At 40.2% G+C, this 17,304-nt stretch overlaps 1 protein-coding gene across 11 annotated transcripts in view; it reads left to right on the top strand.

Annotated features, from left to right (window-relative positions):
* Positions 1-102: 102 nt before the first annotated feature.
* The window catches only part of MPHOSPH9 (M-phase phosphoprotein 9), a 67,073-nt gene continuing 49,871 nt past the window's right edge, over positions 103-17,304 (top strand). For 5 of the 11 annotated variants that reach the window (XR_009345760.1, XR_009345761.1, XM_059138820.1 and 2 more), the window contains exons 1-6: positions 103-263; positions 2,674-2,938; positions 6,856-7,009; positions 12,296-12,385; positions 12,590-13,110; positions 13,986-14,109. Coding sequence is in view for 9 of the 11 variants with exons in the window: in XM_059138820.1 (XP_058994803.1) it covers positions 2,832-2,938; positions 6,856-7,009; positions 12,296-12,385; positions 12,590-13,110; positions 13,986-14,109 (996 nt within the window). In the remaining 2 variants the exon portion in view is untranslated. The remainder of the gene's footprint in view (positions 264-2,673; positions 2,939-6,855; positions 7,010-12,295; positions 12,386-12,589; positions 13,111-13,985; positions 14,110-17,304) is intronic. The other 6 variants (XM_059138822.1, XM_059138821.1, XM_059138824.1 and 3 more) reach the window with 6 other exon arrangements.

Raw genomic sequence — 17,304 nt, 5'->3', positions numbered from 1 at the left:
GGTTCCCAGAGAACCAATCAGACCAGAGGATTTGACAGAAGCCCCGCCCCCTTCCAGTTCCCAGGCGTCTGACCTCCCTCTTTGGCGCGAGGGGCGGGTAGGAAAGGGGCGACCGAGGCGCGCGTCGGGGATCGGCCGTCTCCGCCCCCTTACAAACAGCCAATCGCGAGCAAGGTGCCGGGCGCGCGCACGCTCCCTCGAGTTTAACGGTCGCGAGAGGCCGCTCGTCCGACCCTGACATCGGCTGTGGGAGCAGCGGCCAGGTAAGCGGTCGCCCGCCTGCGGGGAGCCTTCGGCCGCGGGGGTATGGGTACGAGTTCTGAAAGACAAGGCCTTAGCAGAACCCCAAGTCTGGTGGTGGATTCAGGGCGGGGGAGGGCGACGACCAGACGACGCAACCCCCGCCGCGTCCCTCCGGTGTGTGGGGGCTTCGCCCGCGGCCGTGCGCCTTTTCTAGACTCAGTGCCCTTGAGTGACACCTGCGCGGCCCAATCGCAGAGCGCTTCTTCCCCAGGGGCGGGGGGCTTGTGGGCTTTTTCTTCTAATTCTCTCTCTTTTCTTTTCTTTTCTTTTTTTTTTTTTTTTTGGAGATCTTCCTTACCTTCCTTGGTGTGCTTTGGGAATCGCGATGGTAGTTGCTGGAGTGGCGGGTTTTCTTTCCGCCTTTTGCTGCCTCCCGTTGCGGCGGCTGCGTTCGGTGGTTCTCCCTACCGGTCCCACTTTGACCCGAGAGCCGCCACCAGCAGCAGTTGAGGGCTGACTGCGAGGGCGAGGTGGTCGGGGTCTGGCCTCAAAACCTCGGGAATCCTCTCTTCCTTGCCCGCTCAGGCTCCCGGCAAAGCCCAGCGCCGGGTTAACTTTTATAGGATCAGCAGCCCCCGAGCTGGTCTTTTTTTTTTTTTTTTTTTTCTTTCCTTCCTCTCTTTCTTTTTTACTAGGGGTCTTGGGGACCAAGAGCGTGACATTTCGTTACCGGCAAATATAAACATGGCTCTGTGCTTATATCCATTGTCCTTCGAGTTTTGTTTTGTGTGTGTGTGTGTGTGTGTTTTATGTTTAATTTTGCATTCAGGTCGGGGGGGTTCTCCCCGCCTTCCTTCATTCCCTCCCCTCACGCCCCTACCCCCACCCCCCACCCCCGGAGAAGCATCTTTGCATCCCAAGTGGTTTTTCATCTGCATCTTCTGCATCCGGGATTGCCTCTGCAGGCGGAGATACTGGATAGGGTTGCAGATCCCTATCCCTGGGGAGCTTGTATTTTCCCGGTAGAAGAGCAGGTGATTTGAATCCAGCTGTTTTCGTTGCCGGGTGGAAGGTGCAACCCCCGACTTTTTCAATACCCCGTTTGTGGTTGGCAATGGGCTGAGCCCCTGGGGAGAAAGCCATTGAGGTAGTCCTGTTACCCTTGGCTTTCACATAACCTTTCTCCCGGTGGAAATGGTTCCTTTAAGAGCTGCTGTTTTTTCGGGTTCTGCTTTCTAAACCAGGCCTAGAAAGTGGGAACCTAGTGGAATCAATGGTAGATAATTTTCCTCCCTTTGCACTCCCTAGGCTTTCTGTCTTGTAAACAGCATAGATTTTTTTTTTTTTTATAATTATTCTTCTCTTGCTCCTTCACTTAAAAAAAAAAACCCCAAAAAACAAAAACCGCACACAAGAACATGAATTCCCTAAGAAGGAAGCATGGTGTTTGATTCGTTATAGCTAATTTGTCTCTGGACACCTAGCATCGGTTAACCTGCATCACTTAAGCAGTTATTTTTAGTTGACCTGGCAAATAGTTTGTTTTTAAACAAGTAATAAATGCATAGAGTAGTAAAGGCTATGGTAGCTTAAAGTGCATTTCTACCACTCCTACCTTCTAGCCAGTGGAGAAACAACCATTGAATTGGCTGTGTTTAATACCAAATTAAATACTAAGTACTTCCAATTTACCTGTTCAAAGTATAAATTAACAAGTATGGATCCTTTAGTAGAACTTATTAAACAAATGAACAAAGCATGTAAGTGTTCAATTGTTACATAGTAGAATTGTGTTTAGAATCTTATTAAACACATAAAATTCTGAAATACTACCTGCAAAAGAAGAATGCAACTTTTGCCAAATCACCCTTTTTTTGAGCGATAATTCACATAATATAAAATACATTCTTTTAAAGTGTACAAGTCACAGGTTTTTTGTATATTTACAGACAGGTTGTGCAACTATGTATTTCTGGAACTTTCCATCATCCCAGAAAGACACTCCATACCCATTTTTGGTCAGTACCATTGTCTCCTTCCCCCACCTTCTGGCAGTCATAAATCTACTTTCTGTCTTAAGAGATTTGCTCTTCTAGATTTTCCACATAAATGGAATCACACACTAGGTGATCTTTTACTGAGCTTCTTTTACTTGAACCTAATACTTCAGTGTTTATCCACATTATAGTATGTATCAGTATTTTATACCTTTTTATTGCTGAGAAGGACTCCATTATGTGTATATATATATATAACATTTGTTTATTCATCAGTTGTTGGACACATCGGTCATTTCTGCATTTTATTATAAATGCTGTTGCTGTTCTTAATGTAGACATGTATAAAAGGATCAAGGTTTCCAAAGTAGTGAAAAGACAGTTGCTAGGTTTAGTGGCTTTTTATAGTATTTTTTCCTCCATTCATTTTCAGACTCTCTTGGGAGCTTAGGATATTTCACAGTTCTGAATGTTAGCAACTGAAAATGCCTGTAGACGATGAAGCATCTGAAGATGACTCGGATTCAGTTTCTTCAAACACTGAAAGAACCTGCATTTTCAAATAAGAGAGTATAACGATTTCTGTACAATATGGAAGATTTTGATTTGGTGAAACCTTTACGAAAACCTTCATCTTCTGTAGAATCTGATATAAAAAGTTCTCCCCAGTCTTTTGGACTGAACTTAAATACTAATAGGTAAGAATGGGATAGATAGATTTAAAAAAAAAAAAATGTAACAACAAATCAAAATAAGTTTATTTGCATAGTTTATCCAAGTAGTATCATATACTTATTTGTTCGCATTTAAATAACAATGACAGCCCTCTATCAGGAGCTGTTCAGGGATTAGTTAAGAATAGTTTCAGGGGGGCGCCTGGGTGGCTCAGTATCTTGATCAATTGTCTTCCTGAGTCAGGATCCTGGAGTGGCATCAGGCACCCTGCTCAGTGGGGAGTCTGCTGCTCCCTCTGAGCTTCCCCCTCTTATGCTCAACTCTCTCTCATTCTCTGTCAAATAAATAAATAAAAACTTAAAAAAAATTTTATTTTTAAAAAAATTTAAAAAAATTTTTTTAAAAAGATTTTATTCATTTATTTGACGGAAGCAGAGTCACAAGTAGGCAGAAAGGCAGGCAGAGAGAGGAGGAAGCAGGCTCCCTGCTGAGCATCGAGCCCTATGGGGGCTCGATCCCAGGACCCTGGGATCATGACCTGAGCCGAAGGCAGAGGCTTTAACCCACTGAGCCACCCAGGCGCCCCAATAAATAAAATCTTTAAGAGGAAAAAGAAAAAAAAAGAATAGTTTCAGGGGCATCTGGGTGGTTTAGTTGTTAAGTGTCTGCCTTCAGCTCAGGTCGGGATGGAGCTCTGCCTTGGGTTCCCTGCTCAGCTGGAAGCCTGCTTCTCCCTCTCCCACTCCCTCTGCTTGTGTTCCCTCTCCTGCTGTCTGTGTCAAATAAATAAATAAAATCTTTGGGGAAAAAAATAGTTTCAGCCCTCCCCTTTTATATCTTCCACAGATAATGTACTTTTGCATGGGGATCATTGTGAAAAAATACTCGTTTTCCCTTTTTTTGGTAAGATTTTATTTATTAATTAGCGAGAGAGAAGGGTGCAAGCAGGGGGAGAGGGAGAAGCGGACTCTCTGCCAAGCAGGGGGCCCGATGTAGGGCTCTATACCAGGACCCTGAGATCATGACCTGAGCTGAAGGCAGACACTTAATGACTGAGCCACCCAGGTGCCCCAAAGCATAATTATTTTTATTTATTTGACTCAGAGAGAGAGATATCACAAGTAGGCAAAGCAGCAGGCAGAGAAAGGGGGAAGCAGGCTCCCCACCTAGCAGAGAGCCTGATACGGGGCTCGATCCCAGGACCCCGAGATCATGACCTGAGCCGAAGACAGAGGCTTAGCCCACTGAGCCACCCAGGCACCCCAAAGCATCATTTTTATTTTTTTTTTTATTTTTTTTTTTTTAAGATTTATTTATTTGACAGAGAGAAATCACAAGTAGACAGAGAGGCAGCCAGAGAGAGAGAGAGAGAGGGAAGCAGGCTCCCTGCTGAGCAGAGAGCCCGATGCGGGACGCGATCCCAAGACCCCGAGACCATGACCCGAGCCGAAGGCAGCAGCTTAATCCACTGAGCCACCCAGGCGCCCCCAAAGCATCATTTTTAAAAAAATATTTTATTTATTTGACAGAGTATGAGCAGGGGGGAGGGGCAGAGGAAGAGGGGGAAGCAGGCTTCCCACCGAGCAGGGAGCCCTATGCTGTATGTACTCAATCCCAGGACCCTGGGATCATGACGTGAGCTGAAGGTAGACACTTAATGACTGAGCCATCCAGGTGTCCCCTTTTACACTGTTTTAAAATTTCTGGTAGATTACAAGCATGTCTTTAAAATTTAGTTGCCTAAATATTGTTTTTCTACATTTTTAAAATAACAGTGCAAGTAATGTTTAATATTTCAGAACTACCTTACCAATCTGGGAAGTAGGAATTAAAGTTGAATACTAGGAAGTAAGCAAAAAAAACAGACCCTGAGTGAGTGGACAAAAATAGATACTCTCCAACAATGCATTTTATGCATTTTCTTTTTAAACTTTCCAGTGTTTGGTTTGTTTTTAATCAGAGCCAGCTTGCTCTCATTTTGTAAATAATCTGACAAACGTGGTTATTTGATTTCTAAATTTCTAATAGCCTAAAAACAGCCAAGAGGCAAAGCCCACTAGAGAGGAGCCCAGCTATAACAAGCATGTACAATGAAGCAAAAACACGGCTATCTGGGGCCTATTGGTAAAGGGTCAAAGGTCTTCTAACACACGAGATCTTGAAGAGACTGTATAATAAATACACTAATTCTTTAAAAAGTTTGTTCATTCTCTGCCTTTCTTGGGAGGAATTTAAGGCAGCTTGTAAGAACATAGAAGATGAGAAAGCGAGGTGAAAGGCGGGGAATGTGTGTGGGAAATGGTCCGGGGAGATGGCTGTCTTCACAATTTGTACCCATGCACTGAAAGTTCGTTTCCTGCAGCACTTGGTGACCCCTAGGAAGAAATCCCTTTTAGAACATAATCTGCCTGGGGAAACCTACATGTGCCTTCCCCTTTCATTTTTTAAGATTTTATTAAAAAAATTTTTTTTTTAAAAGATTTTATTTATTTATTTGACAGAGAGAAATCACAAGTAGTCGGAGAGGCAGGCAGAGAGAGAGAGAGGGAAGCAGGCTCCCTGCTGAGCAGAGAGCCCAATGCGGGACTCGATCCCAGGACCCTGAGATCATGACCTGAGCCGAAGGCAGAGGCTTAACCCACTGAGCCACCCAGGCGCCCCTATTTAAAATTTTTAAAAAAATGTTATCTCTACTCCCAACATGGGGCTCGAACTCACCACCCCAAGATCAAGAGTCACGTGCTCCACTGACAGAGCCAGCCCGGTACCCCCTAAATGTGCCCTTTTTTTTTTTTTTTTTTTTAAAGATTTTATTTATTTACTTAACAGAGATAGATCACAAGTAGGCAGAGAGGCAGGCAGAGAGAGAGAGGAGGAAGCAGGCTCCCCGCTGAGCAGAGAGCCTGATGCGGGGCTCGATCCCAGGACCCTGAGATCACGACCCGAGCCGAAGGCAGCGGCTTAGCCCACTGAGCCACCCAGGCGCCCCTAAATGTGCTCTTTTAATGAAGATTATGTAACTGACCTTGTCTCCCTTTTCATTATGACTAGCAGTTAAATCGGTCAAATTTAGACTTGATTACACAACCATGTAACCCCTTATGGACAACATGTATGTTCTTTCCCCGGAGTTTTTATTAGTCCTTGATTCTCCTTGTTACTGTTTTTCTGTTATTTTCGTCAGTGTTGTGGTGTGTGTGTGTGTGTGTGTGTGTGTTTTAATGAACTCTTTGTGAAACAATATAGGGTATCAATAAATAAATGAAAATGACCTCTTAGACTGGAATTTAAACATAGTTTATTGTCCTTAATTATGCTTTGTGTTTTTATAAAGCAAATCTGAAATAACTTCCTCTCAAGTTTGGGAAAGCAGTCCTCCTGGAAAGAATCAGTGGTATTTTACACAGTGAATAGGGCTAAATGAATGCTGAATATTTGCTGCTAATTTGCTTGGCACAACTTTTACTCAAAGATGGTGCAAAGATAAGCACCAGCTTATCACACCAAATTAGGGGGATCCAATTAACAAGACTTGACTGCAATTCTGGGCAGTGGAGAAAGAAACCCCACTACAGAAAAAGGGCTGTACTTACAGTAGAGGAAAATAATCCTCCGGAATGATTTAGATTGGAGAAAGCTGGACCTTTTTCTTATCGTACAGCAGAAACTTTTATTTTCTGCTGGTGCGTTGGAGTGTCCTCCCACTTCTGGAGATGGTCTTTCTGTTGGATTCTTTAAAAAAAAAAAAAAAAAAGTGCTTTCTCTTTACTGCTATTTTTCCTTTTGTGGACAAACGTGATCAGATTTTCAACAAACGAGGTGCCATTAAGAAGGATTAAATGTCAGTGGTTTTGTACTGCTCTGCTAAACTTGAACTGCTGAATTATTCAACACTTTGGTAGAATGAAGAAAACCATTTGAATTATTTATGTTTCAACAGAAGTAGTCCCCACCTTAGTACAAATGGGGTATCCTCTTTCTCAGGGAAGACCAGACCATCCGTAATTCAAGGTACAGTTGAAGTCCTAACCTCTTTAATGCAAGAGCTACAAAACACTGGAAGGACTGATTTGGAACTTTGGAAAAACTGTGAGGTATCTAGTTTTGTTTTATTTGTGGAATTTTAAAAAATATATTTGTAAATGTGCCTCTACTGAACTCTACATTATTAGAAATTTATATACTAAAGAGAGTGATTCTTACTGCTAGAGTGAAATGGTCAAATATAGGAATTGGGGAACAATATCAAACAATATGGAAAAGATGATCAAGAATATGTTTGAACAAATATTAGTGATTAGCCACACTAATTTATATTTTAAATGTCAGCTAAAATATTAGCTTTGTTCAGAGAAGTGAGAATTCCAAAATTATTACTATTGTTAATAATTCTAATGTTTTAAGTAAGTCATACAAAATTGTTACCATTTTGAAAAAAAAAGCCTAAATGCTCTTTGAAATATTTTGAATGCTCCACTCATAAATTAAGACTTCTTTTTAGTTATGCCTTATCACATTTAGTTGTGATATGTTGAATTATATTGATTTTTCAGAATTGATTGTTTCTTTGGCCCATAGGTTAAATTGTGATATGAAAATTTAGTTAAAAGAATACATATATATAAATTTTGTTTCACAGAATTATGCCCAGGTTAGATTTTTCACAGGCTGGATTTGGTAATGCTTTATAGAAATGTATAAAACATTTTTATTAAATTCTTTATTTAGGGAACAGTGGATTTTATTAAATGTATTTTTTATTAAATTTATTTAATTTTAAAAAATGTTTATCATACAAACTATTACTTGTGTTATTTTCAAAATGTATAATAAGTGGAATGAAAAAATACCTGGTTTAAGGATTCAGAAGCAGCCACCCTTAAGTAATTATTTGTATTCATTATCCATATTATAAAAATGATTATTATTGCAAACTTCAGGAAAAATTGAGCTTTAAGTTTTTGCAATTTTTGTTTTTTCCATATAATAGTCAGTATATGCTAATGCAAGAGACATGTAAAATGATACAATTAAAAATGGAATATATTTTGAAATATTTACTTTAATATACTTATTCATTAGCTTATGAACCTGAGTTAACATGTTTTTTAAAAAAAATAAGGTATTGCTCTTCTGGCAAATTCATGTTTAACTAGAAATTATTACTTTTAATACTTTGAAATTGGCATCCTGGAATCAGAATGTATTTGTGAATTTAAGATACAGATTTTTATAAGGCAACATACCAACGTGCTAGTTGACACCTTGGCATTTGTGCCAGTTTCTTTTCCTTTCCCCTTCATCTCTGATATAACATTATTTTATATTTAATATTAATTGGCTACTTAATTTTTATAATGTAGACATGTAATTGTTTAGTGAATCATTTCTTAAGATATTTCTTACTTTGGCAGAATATGAAGTATCCTTCTGGTCATTTCAGTAAAATCTCTCCAATTTATTAATGTGTTTTGTAGCATACAAAAACGCAATCCAGTGATATTTTAGTGTGTAGCATTTTAGGAAGAATGGGAGGGGTAAGGATTGTGCAAGTCTTATTCCTTATTCTTTCCCCTGAATTTCATATTTTCATCTTTTTTTGGAATAGTAACATTTGTCTGATTTCTACCATTGGTAAGGGATTCATCTATGTTATTAAAGCAAAACTTAAAACCTTCCATGGAGCTCAGAGCTCTGGAGGTCTAATTTCTTTAGAATTTCTTCCTAAAACCTCTTTTCTGGAATTCTGAGGTTTATCATTCCTTAAACTTGAGAAGATTATGTATTTTGATTAATGGAAAATAATGTTTAACACATTTACGTAGAATTACTTTAATATATTCTTAAATGCTTACTGTTGCTAATATTTCTCTGACGGTAAAATTTTAAAGCACATTATTAGCTAATTTGTCTTAAGTCATTATTTTTGCATTTTCACGATTTAGTGCTACTGATTATATATGTAAGAGTAATGGTTATATGATAATAGTTATTTTATTTTTTATTTTTTTTTTTAAAGATTTTATTTATTTATTTGTCAGAGACAGAGGGAGAGAGAGCAAGTGAGCACAAGCAGACAGAGAGGCAGGCAGAGGCAGAGGGAGAAGCAGGCTCCCTGCCGAGCAAGGATCCTGATGCGGGACTCGATCCCAGGACCCTGGGATCATGACCTGAGCCGAAGGCAGCTGCTTAACCAACTGAGCCACCCAGGCGTCCCTATGATAATAGTTATTTTAAGTACCATTTATTGAGTGTCTATTTGCCAAGCAGTATACTAGGTACCTTTTGTCCATAGCACTCAACCTTATTAGACCCAAAGCCCTTATTTTATAATTTTACCATTAATTTACTAGTTTACATTTTACATTTGACAGTTCACACTTGACAATTTTTAAAGTGACATCAACTTATATTATCCTGAAATGCATTTCACAGATACATCTGCCTGTACCTACCGTAAAAACAGTCATCCTCTTAATCGTGATAAAGAGGAGGAATCAAAGTTACTTATAATCTGAAAACAGGTTTTTCAGTATGTAAGTGCCCAGCACACTCCCATCAGAAGATGTAGTGGAGCACAATCTGGGGTTGACACGTAGACTCACTGTGAAGCAGCAGTGATAGACACGGACTGATCCAACTGTGTTGTACTGATGACCCAGCACTTCATTTGGTGACATGATTTTCTTTTTTTTTTTTTTTTTTAAAGATTTTATTTATTTGACAGAGAGAAATCACAAGTAGATGGAGAGGCAGGCAGAGAGAGAGAGGGAAGCAGGCTCCCTGCTGAGCAGAGAGCCTGATGCGGGACTCGATCCCAGGACCCTGAGATCGTGACCTGAGCCGAAGGCAGCGGCTTAACCCACTGAGCCACCCAGGCGTCCCGGTGACATGATTTTCTGAAACGGTGACCAACTTCTGATCAAGTTCTGAAACGAACTTAACATCTTCATAGTGGCATTCCTGGACGATTTGTTGATTTGAGAGCTAAGCAAAATATTTGGTATTTTTATAATATAAAATGGACCCAGGACAGTTTTTCCTTGTTGGGGACCATCCTGTGATGTGTGTCCCTGGACCCACTGAGTGCTGGTAGCACCCTTACTATCTTTGTGACAGCCATGGCCTCACAGCTTTTCAAAATACAGTTCTTCCATTGAGATCACTGCTTCACATGCATCATATTTGAATTTAAAATTTAATTCTCCCAGCCACCTATGTGCTATTACTCTTCCCATTTTAGAAATTCATAAGAAGCACAAATGAAATTTACTTATTGAGGACCACTCAGGTTGTTAGTGGAGAGTTGGAAATTAGGCCTAGGATGTCAAAGTCATTGGGATATTTACAAGGCGAGACTATAGAAACCCCTTTCAGGCTAATAGCATCAAAAGCTTTGTGCAAGGGATAGTTTTAATTAGACGCCCATGTCCTCCAATGTGTGTAAAATGCAGGTCACATAAATAATTTTAGTTAGACATGAATCATAGTCCTAATAATATGTGAATAATATTATTTGCTGCATTTATAATGTTCTTAAATATGTTTATTGAAAATTTAAATATAAAATCTGACTAGGAAGAACAAAATCTCCACCAATTTATATCCTTAGTAAGCGCCATTCATTCATATCTTAAATAAGAAAATATTAATTAGGATGTGATTAACATTGTGTCACATAATATGAAGCCATTTTTTGTTTTTGTTTTTGTTTTTTTGTTATCGTTGTTATGTATGTAATTCTATCATTGTTGTAATTTAGTTCTGTGTGACTAATAACTTTGTCAGGTTAAAATAACTCCTGAAGTATTTAAGTTTGTATAACTTAATAAAAAAAGCTATTGCCTGATTTTTGTTTTGACTAAGATACTTCGTGTTGTAGATAAGTGGACAAGATAAGGAACTGAATTTGATGTAACCTACCTTATCCTGAAGTTAGTTGATTTAGAATTAATACTTCCTATCACTACCATTCTCTTTCTGTTCAAAAATTTCCTTTTCCAATCCTGAGAGTTTTTATTTCCTTTGCGTTAATACTGTTCTGTATCTTTCAATTTAATTCTGCTCTGTTGTGGTTACTGAACTGGCTTTAATCTGAAGGGCCTCTAGAATGTGTAGTCTGTAATACCAAAGAAAAATGAGCTTGAAATTCACATACATATTTTTTTTAAAGTAAACTCTACCCCAACGTGGGGCTCAAGCTCATGACCCTGAGATCAAGAGTTGCGTGTTCCACTGACTGAGCCAGCCAGGTGGCCCTGAAGTTCCCATTTTCATACACTCACTCAGACTGTATATCCGAGTGCCCACTCTTTCCTTGGCCCTGCGTCCTACGTGCTTAATGATGAGTTAACAGAGTGAACAAACGGGATGCTCTCTGTGCTAAAGGCTACGAAGGCAGTGCACAGGATGACATTTAGAAAGGAGCAACTATGGGATGGTTTGGGCAACTGTCTTCGAGAAGTTAAGCTATAATTGCAAGAAGGGGCAGAAGCCGTGATAAGAGCTGGAGAGAGAGCTTTCCAGGTAGAGGGTGCAGTGAGGACAAAGCTTTTGAGGTGGAAGACCGTTTTGGCAGGTTCAGGAAAAAGAGAGGCCAGTGAGGCTGGTAGGTACTGAGTGGGGGTAGAGAGGGGTGGGATGAAGTTGGGAGGTGCGCGGGGCCCGGATCTCTCGGCCCCGTAGGGAGTACAGGAAAGGAAAGATAATGGAATGGTTTGTAAGGGAAGCTCTTTTTTATGGTAGCTGCTTAGTGTGTATTATTGCCAAGAGTCTGTTACTGAAAGGATGCCAGCCTCGACACTGAATTTAGTCGCTGAATGTCTCCTTGCCCCCTTTCCTGCTTTTGCAATCTGGTTGTAAGAGCACTGACTGCTTGAGAGTCCGAGGGGTCAGGACCTGACAGTGACAGAAGGGAGGGCTAGGCCAGTTCTGTGGGTTTTCAGAGGGAGTTTCTCATTCTTCTCTCAGCTGTAGTGATGATACTTCAGTGTCTGACTTGAAAAGCGTTCTTTTGTTTTTGTTTTACACTTAAATAACAAGTAAATTAGGGGTTTAAATCCCACTATACCAAATTATTTCTTGTCTTAAGGCGTGGGAATCAGAAATGAGAGCTGGTGACGTCAAATTAAGATGCCATGTGAAAAACAAGATTTACCCAGACCTTCAGATTTACCCAGACTGCAGGTTACATAAGAGAGGGGTGACCATGCCTGTGCCTTTCTATTTTTGCATTAAATCTAGCTTTATAGCTATTTAATCGAGCTTATACATTTTACATTAAAAATATATTTTAACAAGGTCCTTTCCCACTGGAAGAATTTTTCTGTGACTATTACATGAACAATTATTTTTAACTAAAATATTTTATAATTTAATAGACCAGGTGGTTACAGCTATTCAGTCTGGTGGAAAAACAATGCCAACAACAGATAGTTGCCCAGCAGGAACAGTTCCACAACCAAATTCAAGTAAGTTGTTATTTATATTGATTCTTTTTTTTTATATTGTAAGATTTGGAAGAGGAAGCAGTTAATACTTCTTACCAGTTTTGTTTTTTAACTAAAAGCAGATTCTCTTTAATATCTCTTATTTTTAAGCAATATTTTCAGAGTATTTACACAAAGGTAATGTTTAATATACTTTCTTACCCAGATCTATAATTTTATTTGCAGCGAATACAGGAGGAGATAAAAAACTTAGTCAAGTTACAGACCAGTAATTCTTCCTGGGCTTCCTCCGATAGTTTTTTAAACAAACAATTCTCTTCAGAAAGTCAAATGGGTTTTTATTCTGAAAACAGTGAGAGAAATGAACCTATCATCAGTTATCCTAAGTCTACAGAACCCGAAATGCAGCAAGGAACAGCCACGTCCCAACCAGACGGCAGCATGGACAGTAGCTCAGTGAGCAGCGGGTATGGCACCTTTTGTGTGTCCGAATTAAATGCCTACAAATCTAAGGACCCGCCCGAGATCATGGAGCACCCAGAGGTTTCTGAAGGACAGTTTGGAGCACCTTTGGGGCAGACGGAGTCACCTGTAGATGGTGTAAAAAACAAGAGTTTTCATATACATCCCACTGAAGAGTTCTGTGCATCTTTAAAGGAAGATAGTTCTATTTTTCCTGGTGAGTTTGAACACCACTTTCTTGGCGAAAATAAGATTTCAGAAGTATACAGTGGGAAAACAAATAGGTGAGTAGAATTTCTCCATCCTTTGAAGGGAGGTTTGCTTGTTTATTACATTTAGAATCTAGTAAAGCAAGCTCCTTTTTGAGTATAATAAAATGAGATGTCTTTGAACACTTAGGAGCTTTACCAAAGTCTTGTATTTATTGCCTGTGGCAAATGGAAATAAAGCATACGATATATTACCAATGTCTGACTTTCTTCCCGTTTGTGACTTTGTAAGACTACTGACCTCTTAGGTGGGAGCCTTGCTAGAATAATACCTTTTATATTTTCTGGTCACTGTAAACTTGCTGAAAATTAGAGTATGGAATTGTATCAACTGTGGAGTTTTGTCACATATGTGCCTGTAATTTGAAAGCAAACATCATATACAAGTATATTTAATGCTTTTTATATATAAGAGGAACTTTTGTAAGTTTAAGGACAACTGTGGCTGGATGTTTGTAAAGCAAATACTCATTTAAAATTATGTCATTTACCGTAAATGTTCAGTTTTATATCTCTAAAGTGTGTCCTCTAAGGTAAGTGTTCACCTATAACAACACAGATCTTGTGTACCTATTAGTAATCATTACTAGTCCTCGTAAATAAAGATTTTGCTTGAGAGAGACCTTGAGCACTTGAATGGGCCACTGTGATCGGTTTTGTTCTGTGGCTACAGCTATGTGTATTATTAATCACTGTTTGTTTGTTTTGTTCACTTTGCCTTTGGTAATAGAAAATTGTAAGAAGAAATTTAGGTGAATCAATAAAAATCCATCTGTTCCCTGCTATTAGAAAAACAACTCAAAACATTTTCCATTATCAACTAGTGTTTAGTTTTATGTGTGAAGGAGAGCTTCTAAAGAGAATAACTTTGGTTTTCTTTTTTTGAATAGTAAATCGATAACATCATGGGCACAAAAGCTGAAGCAGAACCAACCAAAGAGAGCACTTACAGAAGAGGGGTGTTCAAAACCTATGCAAGGAAATGAGCTGGCCAAGAAGTCACCAATGGAGAAGGTGGGTGATAAGTCCCTTTACTCTGCCATGTTTCAGCCACCGATAATTAGGTGGAGTTTACTACATACTCATCAACATAAGTTTTCGGCCCTTTCTTCTATGGTATTAATTTGTACTATTGACCTATCTGCCTTCGGGTGTCTCAAAGGATTGGAAACAATGGTTTGCTCTAAGTACTGGTTCTTTAGTGGTCTGGAAATCAAAAATAAGGAGGGGTAAAGTACTATAAAAAGTGAGGGGAGCCTGGGTGGCTCAGTGGGTTAAAGCCTCTGCCTTCGGCTCAGGTCATGATCCCAGAGTCCTGGGATCGAGCCCTACATCGGGCTCTCTGCCCAGCAGGGAGCCTGCTTCCCCCTCTCTCTCTTTTTGCCTGCCTCTCTGCCTACTTGTAATCTCTCTTTCTGTCAAATAAAGAAAATCTTGAAAAAAAAAAGGGAAAATCATTTTGTAAGGGTGCTAATTTGCTTTGTACTGCAACTGTTTACATTTGGTCAGAGAGTGATCCACTTAACTTTTTTTTAAGCCCTCAAATAATTTGTATTACTATGAAGTTGTAAGAAGTAGTACTATGTGTGTGAATGCTTCAAGACAACTCTGAATTTATAACCCAAATTTTGAGAGATTACATGGTTAAATTCTGTGTGGCCGTTTTGCTAATCTAGCAGCTGTTTTTGTTGAAGAGTTACAGATATGAGTAAGTTTGAAGCCCTTTGAAGCCCTTTTGGCTTAAATTATCATAGAGTAACATTGTTTAGTATAACACATTGATATTGTAATATCTGATCTCTGCAAACTTGGTATCATTAGAAATTGACCACTTCTTCTTTTTTTTTTTAAAGATTTTATTTATTTATTTGACAGAGAGAAATCACAAGTAGATGGAGAGGCAGGCAGAGAGAGAGGGAGGGAAGCAGGCTCCCTGCTGAGCAGAGAGCCCAATGTGGGACTCGATCCCAGGACCCTGAGATCATGACCTGAGCCGAAGGCAGCGGCTTAACCCACTGAGCCACCCAGGCGCCCAAAATTGACCACTTCTTGATCATCATAAACATGGTCTTTGCATCATCCTGTGAAAAATAAATAGAAGTCATAGGGAGACAGTCCCTCAGCCTTCCTAAGGCACTGTTCTTTTTTCTTTCAGTAAATTTTCATTTGCCAGCCAGTGATACTTAGGCTTCTTCATATCACAGTTCTTGAACGTATTCCGCTTTTGTGTTCAGGAGGGAAGTGAGGGTGCAGGAAGCTACAGGAGCTGCCGAGCCTCCGAGACCCGCCCTGTAGGACTGCCTTCATAGAACTGTTCTTTTGAACCCATGTGCCGTCAGCCATCAGGATGCTATATCCTTGTTTGGTGTGAGTGAGAGCATGATAGTATTTGGAGATGGGGGTGAAAGTTGCTTTTTTTTTTTTTTTTAAATTTTATTTTTTTGACAGAGATCACAAGTAGGCAGAGAGAGAGAGAGGAGGAAGCAGGCTTCCTGCTGAGCAGAGAGCCCGATGCGGGGCTTGATCCCAGGACCCTGAGATCATGACCCGAGCCGAAGGCAGAGACTTAGCCCACTGAGCTGCCCAGCTGCCCCTGAAAGTTGCTTTTTTTATTGAATTAGGTTGGCAGAAAAAGACAACGTCTTCCTTCCTTCCTTCCCTTCTTTCTTTCTTGATTTAATTTATTTGAGAGAGAGAGAGCAGGGAGAGGGGAAGAAGCAGACTTCCTGCTGAGCAGGGAGCCCAGCATGGGGCTCTATCCTAGGACCCTGAGATCATGACTGGAGCTGAAGACTGATACTTTTTCTTTTTTAAGATTTTATTTATTTATTTATTTGACAGAGACACAGCAAGAGAGGGGGAACATAAGCAGGGGGAGTGAGAGAGGGAGTAACAGGCTTCCCACCAAGCAGGGAGCCCGATGTGGGGCTCAATCCCAGGACCCTGGGATCTGACCTGAGCCGAAGGTAGACACTTAGCCTACTGAGCCACCTAGGTGCCATGAAGGCAGATGATTAACCAACTGAGTCACCCAGGCAACTCTCCATTTATTATTTTAGAGAGCCAGAAAGAGCAAGTGCATGCACAGGCTCTTGAGCACTGGGGGAGGGGCGGGGGGAGAGGGAGAGAATCTCAAGAAGACTCTGCTCTTGAGTGTGGAGCCTGATGGGGAGCTTGATCCCAGGACTCTCAGATCCTGACGCAGTCAAAACCAAGAGTCAGATACTCAACTGACTGAGCCACCCAGCTGCGCCTTCCGTTCCTTTTCTTTTTTTTTAAAGATGAGTGGTATTTTTGGTAGGAAATCATTATGGGAGATCAAGTTTCTTTTATTTGAGTTTTCGATGGCTTTCAGATACAGGTAGTTGATGAATCCGAGGTGCCACACCTGAAGTGAACGCGTTTCTTACCCGCATAATCCTGAGTCAAATGCTGCGGATTTACCGCGTTGGAACTCTTTATTTCATCCTTCCTCTTCTCCTGTTTTTTCTAGTTTGAGTCTACATCAGGGAATCCTTAGGGACAGAATCCTCTTGGCATCCAGTTTTCTCTTTCTACAATGGTAGTTTCTTTGGGTACTAGCTATTTTGAAGCCCATCTTGAAATAGCTGTTGTTTTAGCATAAGGAAGACACCCTCCTTGGTAGGCAGAGTGCTGTCACCTCTGTAGCCTTCTACTTTCGCTGTGGGTCCACACAAGATTGTGAGCAATACAACTTTAATACTTAACAAAAACAGGGGCGCCTGGGTGGCTCAGTGGGTTAAAGCCTCTGCCTTCAGCTCAGGTCATGATCCCAGGGTCCTGGGTTCGAGCCCCACATCAGGCTCTCTGTTCAGCGGGGAGCCTGCTTCCCCGCTCTCTCTGCCTGCCTCTCTGCCTGCTTGTGATCGCTGTCAAATAAATAAATAGAATCTTTAAGAAAAAAAAAAAAAGCTCCTTTCTAAAAAAATTAAAAAAAAATACTTCTTAACTAAAACTAAAAGTTCGATGATGGTGGAGCTGACGAGAAAAATACTGATAAAAATGCTCTTCTGTTAAATTTCTTGTGACAATGCCAGAGACACCGCAAGGAGTAGTTGGCTCAGTACTTTTATCAGAATCGGTGATAAGCAAGCATTTCGAGCCTTCTCTGTGATTAGTAACCGGTTGCCTATACAAAGACATAGTTTACTACTTGAAGTTCATATAGATTACTGAAAGCAGTTTTTA

The sequence above is a fragment of the Mustela lutreola genome, chromosome 11 (assembly GCF_030435805.1).
Source record: "Mustela lutreola isolate mMusLut2 chromosome 11, mMusLut2.pri, whole genome shotgun sequence".
Classification (NCBI taxonomy): Eukaryota; Metazoa; Chordata; class Mammalia; order Carnivora; family Mustelidae; genus Mustela; species Mustela lutreola.
Note: the sequence above shows the minus strand (reverse complement) of the source record. Positions and strands in the feature narration are given on the sequence as shown.